The sequence below is a fragment of the Pteropus alecto genome, unplaced genomic scaffold, assembly GCF_000325575.1.
Source record: "Pteropus alecto unplaced genomic scaffold, ASM32557v1 scaffold61, whole genome shotgun sequence".
Taxonomy (NCBI): Eukaryota; Metazoa; Chordata; class Mammalia; order Chiroptera; family Pteropodidae; genus Pteropus; species Pteropus alecto.
In genome coordinates this window covers 16545876-16554693 of record NW_006434835.1, presented here as the reverse complement: position 1 = coordinate 16554693, position 8818 = coordinate 16545876, and the positions used below count along the sequence as shown (strand labels likewise).

At 48.4% G+C, this 8818-nt stretch overlaps 1 protein-coding gene across 1 annotated transcript in view; it reads left to right on the top strand.

The window, feature by feature from the left end:
* The first annotated feature begins 6418 nt into the window (after positions 1-6418).
* FNDC4 (fibronectin type III domain containing 4) overlaps positions 6419-8818 on the top strand; it is a 3166-nt gene continuing 766 nt past the window's right edge. The window contains exons 1-6 of the mRNA XM_006910338.3: positions 6419-6783; positions 6969-7113; positions 7200-7315; positions 7584-7788; positions 8254-8343; positions 8677-8801. Coding sequence (XP_006910400.1) covers positions 6993-7113; positions 7200-7315; positions 7584-7788; positions 8254-8343; positions 8677-8801 — 657 coding nt within the window. The 5' untranslated portion in view covers positions 6419-6783; positions 6969-6992. The remainder of the gene's footprint in view (positions 6784-6968; positions 7114-7199; positions 7316-7583; positions 7789-8253; positions 8344-8676; positions 8802-8818) is intronic.

Sequence of the window (8818 nt, the reverse complement as noted above, 5' to 3'; positions counted from 1 at the left end):
GAGCCCAAAGATCTGTATTTTTAAAATGCTTCCCAGACGACTCTGAAGATCAGCCAAGTTTGGGAGCCACTGATTTAAGGAACAGCTGGAAGATCTCCACGCCTACATTGTTTGAAATCCTTCATTTCACTTAGTCATGGTGCCTGAAATTAGCATCCACTGCAGCAGATACATTTTTGGTGAAGGAAAGGCCTCCATTAAAAGGATCAGGGTTAAGAATATTTCAGACTCATTTATACTTTCGTATGAATTACACTACAAACTTGGAATCGAGTTGAAACAAGTACCTCAGAAAGAACCCAGCTCATCCTTCATCCCGAGACCACCACTAAATCCTCAAAACTGCTCTTGAGTAATCAACAAGCCTTAGGTGGAATGCCTCTAGTGACAGGAAGCCCTCGGCTTTATCAGGTGGCCCACTCCAATGGTTTATTTAGCAGAGTTTCCTAAGCCTGGCTGTGCTTCAGAATCTCCACGGATGCTTTCAAAAAATAGATTATTTCAGGGCCTTGCCCCAAACCTGCAATATCAGAGCTCTCACACCAGGGGCTAGAATCTACTTTCTTATTTTTTTTTTAAACACTCCCGAGGCAGATAACTCATCCACAGGACCACACCAAGCACTATTGGTTTAACGTGCTGAACTTCTCTGCGATCAAAGTGGCCATTTAGATAGAGAATAAATGGGAGGCGATTTGGAAGCACAGTGCTCTCAAGAAAGGGGAACGGGGTGGGGGGTTTAAGTAACCAGACGGGACCAAAAGGGTGTCTGGAATGATAAAGAATGAGCACTAAAATTAAGGAGCTAGACAAAAGAGAGGAGGCCACTCAGCACTCATTACTTCTTCTTTAAATAGATGCTTGGGCCCCACTTCAAATATACAGATCTTTGTGGAATGCATTTTCCTGACCCCATTCTATCCTCTGGCCCATGTTTTCCTTGTATCTTCAATCCTATTTTGAATGTATGCTTCCTTGTATTTTATGCATCCTTTATAAGCTGCCTTCAATTCTTTCTGAAATGAGAGAATTATTAAATAAACTTACCAACAACAAAAAAAGAAACTCATAAGCTTAGGGACACTCCATATTTACCTTAATATTCTGAGATTTGGTGAACAAAATCATATTCACTCTTCCCTTTCCTTTGTGATTTTACTATAGATTTTGATAGGTTCCCTCACAGTCTCCCCAGGGGGCTGGCCAGTCACCACCTTTCATTACCAAAGACTCACCTCACTGGTAAAACCAACCAGCACTGGCAAGAAGATGGCTGAGTTATCCATGCAGTGGTCCCTCTGGCCTGCCAAAAGGGAGCCCAATGGTAGGGCTAGAGAAGCATGATGGGGGCGCTATTATTCTAGAGTTGCCCAACTATTGAATCCCCTACTATTCTTGTTAGAAATGCAGATTCCTGGGCCCAGTTAAGATCTACCAGATGCCATTTTAAATGGGAGAGCCCATGGACCTCCATTTTAAACAAGTTTCCCCCAATGGAATCTTCTGCATGGTAAAGTTTAAAAACTACTGAACTAAACTGTAAGCTCCTTGAGATCAATGTCCTGCTCTACTTATGTGCCTCCTTCCACATCTAGCACTGTTAGGCTCAGAGAATTCTTAGAATCAGAGAGCTGCAGAGTTGAAAGGAAACTTGGGGTCATCCAGTCCAGGGTTTCTCAAACAAATTACCTGGGAATCTTGCTAAAATGCAGATTCAGACTCAGTAGGTCTGGAGTAAAGCTTGAGATTATGCATTTCTAACAAATCCCAGGTGATATCGATGTCACTGGTGCAAGGACCACACTTTCAGTAGCAGGGGACTAGTCCAGGGGTCAGCTTTTTCTATAAAAAACCAGAGAGTAAATATTTTAGGCTTTGGGGCCCTATGATCTCTGTCCAGTCACCCTTCCCTACCATTGCAGCACAAAAGTGGCCACAGACAAATACGAATGGCTATTTTTGTTTGCAAAAATAGGCAGCAGCTGAATTGACCTGCCAGCATAGTTTGCTGACTCCTGAACTAGTCCATCTATCTTAGTTATCGAATGGATTGATTCAATAACTAAGAGATAGAATCCCTTCCTCTCTCTTCCCACATTCATTCAACTGAATCTTAATTAGTGAGAGTAAAATTGAAATGCCTTGTGCAAACCCTTTCTGTTTTCTAGCACCCACCTTGTCCATCTATCTTTCATGCTATACCCCCTTCCTTCCTGTAAAATCGATGCACTCAGTCCATCTTCACACTCTCAGAGAGTCCCATCAAAGTGCCAATGACGATCACCCTCTTCTTTCCAGCAGCCACCTAGGAGAGCAGGCTAGGTGAGCAAATGCCACCAAGAGGAGTCTAGGGGACAAACCTATTGTGTGGAGATGTCAGGGACAAAACCAGGAGGAGGCAATAGGCTTTGGCTGGATATTGGGGATTTCATGTCCCCATGAGAAGAAACTACAGAGGTCAGTGGAAAACAGAGACCTTCAGTTCCTCGATCCTGTGCTGGGTGCTCTTCTGTTCCCTCCCTAGAGGCCACCACAGACCTAAGAGGACAGACTCAAGGTCAGTTGGCACTCACTGGGAAGCAGAAGCCTGTGAGTTTATTAGGACAGGCTGCTGTGAGAGACGGAAATGAAGGGAAGAGTATCATTGAATGAGCACCCGCCATTGTTGGGCACCATGATAGATACTCTGTAAGGTTGAAAAGTTCAAATACCTACGAGGGCTAGTCAGGCAACATAAATATGTGAAGTAGGCCAAGTATAAGGCAGTAAGCAATGGTAAGGACCAAAAGAAATGACACAATCTCCAACTAAAATTATTCAAATTGGATTTCTAAAAAATACTATACAGGCCAAACGAAATATTCATAGGCCTACCTGGCTTATCTGTCACTTCCTACAACAAAGTAGGTAGGTATAAAGAAGTTTCTGTCCTAGACCTTTCATCAGCTGGTTCAATGACATCTGTCCAGAGGAGAGGACATGAAGTAGTAATGATAGTGAAGGAAAAACCATCTTGCATTTTTAACACATAGAGGTTAGAGGCTGCATAGTGCTTTTCTTGGGCTAATGTTTAAGCCAGTACCGCTTGGAATCTGGCATTTAAAGATGCTACTTGGAGATGATCAGTTGAGGGTACACGGGATCTAAAGATGTTGGCAATAGACTGGTGCAGCTCAGATGAGCTAAGAAGAAATGGGACTCTATGGTAATCCCTAGCTTTTGGAGGGGTTCACCTAGGAGTTTAGTTAGCTATGATGGCCTTTATGGTCCTGAGTCACCCCAAGAAAGCAGAGGAAGGAAAACCAGGGATTAGAGTCCTCACTCACATGCGGAATGCCACCCTGCCACAGGTGCCCCCTCCACTCAGCACCGCCAGCCCCCTGTTAGGCTCCTGAAGAAGGAAAAATGCCCAGGTCCCTAGAGCTGTAACTGAAGAGGAATTGGGGAGGCTCCTTAATCTTCTTCTTATTACAAAAGTAAACAGAACATAGGCAGTGTGGTACAGCAAAGAGAATATTGGATATGAGGAAGAAATTTCAGTCTGACTCCCAACTCTGGCTTAGCTATTTATTCAAACCCTTACTTATTTCAGAAATGATTGAAAGCAGTTTTATCATTTAATTATAAATAAATAAATAAATACTTTTAAATGTATAAATAAATAAAAGCAGCGTTATCTAGCAACTATCAGCTGGATGTATTTGGGCAAACTACTGTGGTTATCCTCAGTCTTTGTTTTCTCATCCAAAAAAAGAAAAAAGAAAGTAACACCAACTTCACAGTCTTTCGTGAAGGCAATGTGTATAAAAGTGCATTGTCAATTATAAATTATTATGCAGATGATAATTATTAAAATTACTATTGATGAATAAAATGATGGTAAGAATTCAAGAAGGAGACCTGGGAGAAGGGAGAACTGAGATCTGTAAAAGAGAGAAACGGAGACCAACAAAAGAGCAAAGTTGAAGGAAATAGAAGTTTAGGCAGGGAACAGATGGAAAGTTAGTACCTTCAGCACTTCCCGAACTTCTCCAGCCACTCGTACCATGGTGATCAGAATTGATTCATTGTAAAGTCACTGCAGGAAACAGGCAGGAATCAGAAGACAAGAAAAAGACAGTGGATTGGAAATGGTGGTGGGGCAGAAGAACTCGGGGTTTTCAAAATTAGAGACCATGGTCTGAAAGGGTAGAGGTTGAGGTGGAGTTTGGGGCTGGCATCTTATTTGCAGTGTCTAGGATGGATCTGGATTACCTGGTATGTGGGTGTGGCTTGCCCCTCCTCCTGGAAGATCTTGGTATTACATTGCCCCAGCAATTAAACAATTTGCTCAGCATCTGCTTTGTCTAGGTCCCAGGTCAGTGAGTTTTACTTCTCTGTGGTTGACAGGGCTGTCTCATGCCCAGGCAACTAGAGGGGAGGGGGGACAAGGATATAGGCAGGAAGCCAAAGCCTTATTCATGCCTACTGAACCGAAGGTGGAAGTGGCAGCGGGCACAGTGTTAGTACACACACACACCATGGACAAGCCTGCACTTGTACTCTGAGACTATTAGTAAAAGAAGTTCCAGAAGGAAGATGGGAAGGAGGAGGGGAAGAGCAGAAACCTAGGGGTAGAGGGAAGTCAAGGTGGGAAATGATTCTAGGAATCAGTGCAGAAGGCCAACATGAAGAAGAATCTCACCTCCTACTTGCTGGGCTCTGTCATCTCAATCATATGTTGAAATTATTTTGTGCCCAGCGTGGTCCCATGCTGTGGACACACTGTCCTGCCTGTCTCTTCAGGCCACACAAACCCTTCTGTCACGCTGACTCTGCTTCCAGCTGGCAAGGCCTTATCTGAGCCACAGGGATGATTAATTGAAGTACCCTGGCCTCTCTGAGCACCATTCCCACCAAGCACCTCTAACCTGCACCCTTTCCTGGTTAGTAGGCCCCCAGACATCTGATAACCCCCAGGGACCCTCTCTGCATGCACCTGGACGCCCCAGCCTCTGCTTTGCCCCTGAAGAGGAAGACCGAAGGTTCACTACTCTTGCCCTTTGGGTACAATGCCCTCTTCTCTGGCTGGCCTGGAGCCTAGAAGTCCAGGACCATACTCAGGCCCAATCCCAGGGCAGTAAGATACCTGGCCAAGAGTGCTCTCGGACCAGGATGCATCAAGAAACCAGAGATCGTCCTCAGGGTCAACAGAGGTCAGAATCTCAAGGTCATGGCTTGATCACATGCTCAATGTGCACAGTCCTCCCTGCCCCCACTTGCCCCATTTCACTCTCTCCTCTCAGAAGTAAGAGAACAGAAGCTTTAGAGCCCCAGAGATGTGCACAGTGAACTGGATATTACAGGGGAAAGTGCTACAGAAATAGAAGTACTGCAATGAGAATTTGAAACCAAAGTATCTGTCCTAAATATGTTAACCAACATTTATTTACTTCAAACAATGCACTTTTCACATGCAGTATCATTAGATACATTAACACTAAGAAGATAATACTAATCGTCGTTTTTCAGATGATGAAGTTGAGGCTCAGAGAAGTTGTCAGTGGCTAAAAAATCATACAGCTGACAGAACTGGGACCCACACCCGGATTCCAACTGCAGATCTCATGCTCAGCAAAAGCATGAAATAACATGAGGACTTATTATATGTTTATTAAATGAATGAAGTAACAAAGCAGTGCAAATTAATAATTTCTCATTCACGCAGTGTTGTACGATTCGTAAAGATCATTCCCCAACATTGTCTCATTTGATCCTCACAACAGCCCTGTGAAGTTTTGGACGCTCGAATTTACTTACGGGAAAACTGAGACTTGGATTAACCAATTTTCCCGAGGCCACGCAATAAGTTGCAGAGCTAAGACAAAACATGTAGGTCGCTGCTCTTCAAATTTCCCCCCTATAAACCCAATATTCTTAATAATCCCTGTATCTCCATCTCTTAACATGCCAGACACACGAGACGCTCAGTAAATACATGCTTAATAAATGAAAGAATGAATGAGAGTGAAGGGAATCGATATCACATTATGAATGAGGGAGAGACTTAAAAGCTGACGCAGTCTACAAGAGATTGTTAAAACAGTTATTATCTCCATCACTCTGTCCCCTCCCGCCCTGGAGATGGAATTCCTCCTCCCAACTTGGCTAATTCCATCCGGGAGGGACGGGCCCTCCCAGGTGCCTGAGACCCTCGCACCTGTACCTTTCCCATCGCCCCCGCGGGCTCATGGGACTGGGCCGGGATCTGAACAGATGGGGGCCCGCCGGGACGGGGGTGCGGCGGGGGGGGCGCCAAAAGGGAGGGGCGTGGGAGGAGCCCCGAGAGAACTGGGTGGAGGGACGGGAGGGGGATGACGGCGGCAGGAACCCCAGCGGAGCGGGGCGGGGCGGGCCGGCAAGTCCCGGCCAGGCTGCGGCGGAGCGAACGGGGCCAGCTCTGCAGGAGTCGTCTGGCTCGCCGGGACGGTCACATCTCGCTGCAGGGGCTGGCGGAGGCAGCCGCACTGCCCACCGCGCCAGGTACCCAGGACAGCGGCCAGGACAGCGGCCAGGCCGCACCGACACTGCCCCTTGCTCATCAATAGACAGCGCCGCGGGTCCGAGCTCTGGGGGCCCCGCAGCCCAGCAGCCGGTGCCCGCTACGCCTCCGCCCTCTGCCTGCAGCCTCGCCGGGCCCGCGCCGGGATGGGGTAGGGGCAGCACCACCAAGTCGGGCGATGGGCCGCCCACTGGGCACCGAGCAGCCCCCCGAGGCCTGACCGACCCAGAAGACCGGCAGAGGTGGGTGTGGGCAAGGCAGAGCCGCGCACTAGGGGCGCCGGGGTGATGCGGGGGCGGGGAAGGCATAGGGAAAGGGGAATCTCTGGGGCTCCTGTGGGCCGTGGGGAGCCCGGGAGAGCTGCTGCCTACCCGTGCATTCTGGGCATCCTTGACACCCTCCCACACACAACCCCTGCCACCTCCAGGAGCCCCGCCTGGATGTCGAGCTGATGCCCCAGTGCCTCCTAGCGGACTCGGTGTGGACCATGACTTCGCTGATGCCCCTCTCCCCGTATTTAAGCCCCACGGTTCTCCTGCTGGTCAGTTGTGACCTGGGCTTTGTGCGAGCAGGTGAGTAAAGGGGGACGAGATAGGGATTAACCAGAACTATTCTGTGGGTAGAAACTGTTAAACTGTTAACACACTGGCACTTACAGACCGGCCTCCATCTCCTGTGAATGTGACAGTCACTCACCTCAGAGCCAACTCGGCCACTGTGTCTTGGGACGTCCCAGAAGGCAACATCGTCATTGGCTACTCCATTTCCCAGCAAGTATGAATCACCTTCTGCTCCATCACCTTCTGCTCCCCAACTTGTGTCCTTGGATCTCTGAGCATTCCTTTGGTAACCTCCCATCCCCCCCACTCCCCGCAACCTTCCTCCTAGCAATGGGAGAACCTGGAAGCTGGTGTTCCCTAGCTAAAGCTGCCCTTTTCACCCCAGTCCCTTGGAGTGCTTGACTGTTCGGGTTACTTAGGTTGAGCCTGTGGCCTGGGACTGGGGTGAGGCTGCCCTTCTCTTTCTCATCGTCTTCTTGCAGCGACAGAATGGCCCTGGACAGCGTGTGATCAGGGAGGTGAACACCACCACTCGGGCCTGTGCCCTCTGGGGCCTGGCTGAAGACAGCGACTACACAGTGCAGGTCAGGAGCATCGGCCTCCGGGGAGAGAGCCCCCCAGGGCCTAGGGTGCACTTCCGAACTCTCAAGGGTTCTGACCGGCTGCCTTCAAATAGCTCAAGCCCAGGTGAGGGTCTCAGCTATTCCCTACCCCTTAAAGCTTTGCATTCTCTGGATTTTTATTTGGACATCAGCTTCTTGTTTACTTCCCCAAAGCAAGCAACAGTCTAGCTTAGATGAATAGAAGGATGATTTAATTCGTTGTACTGCCAGGAAAGGAAGGAAAGCAGTTTGGCAAGGGATCGGGTATAGACAGACTGGTAATGAATCGTTTGGGGGAAGGGCTTTTAAACTTCCTTTTACCCAACCTCAGTTCACAGCAGATGCAGGCTGTGTGTGAGAGTACCTGACCTGCAGCCCTCTTGCTTTTTGGCCTCTGACCACCTATCCACCAACAGCTTCTCAAAGAGGGGCTACCAGGGGCAACCCTATGATGGGTTTGTGCTGACTCGAATCCCCAGCATCTCCATCCTTAACCATACACAACTCTCTAACTGCCCCACAGCCTGGAGTCTCTCTCCTTCCTTCTCAGGTGACATCACAGTGGAGGGTCTGGATGGAGAGCGACCACTGCAGACTGGGGAAGTAGTCATCATTGTAGTGGTGTTGCTCATGTGGGCTGGTGAGTGAGCGGCTGGATGGGGTACCAATGATAGAAGGAATGGGGCTCAGAGAAGGTGGGAGGTGGTGAAGGGTGTTGGGAGAAAGGGGGATGAGAGAAATAGAGTGGGAAGATGCTTAGTTGAGGGGGATGAGCAGGAGAAGTTTGAAGAGAGGGAGAGGAGGCTGGGGGGAGGCCAGAGAGGAAAATTAAGAGAATGGTGCTTGCCATGGGCACCAGGAATTCAAGGATTTTCTTCTCAGATTTTCTAGAAACTGTAGATTTCTTACTGCCCTACAAGGCTGTGAGTGGGAAGGTTGGAATCAAGGCTCAGATTGCATTGTTGTGTTTCAGCTGTAATCGGGCTGTTCTGCCGTCAGTATGATATCATCAAGGACAATGACTCCAACAACAACCCCAAGGAGAAGGGGAAGGGGCCAGAACAGAGTCCTCAGGGAAGGCCAGTTGGGTCAAGACAGGTGATGTGGGGCCAGGG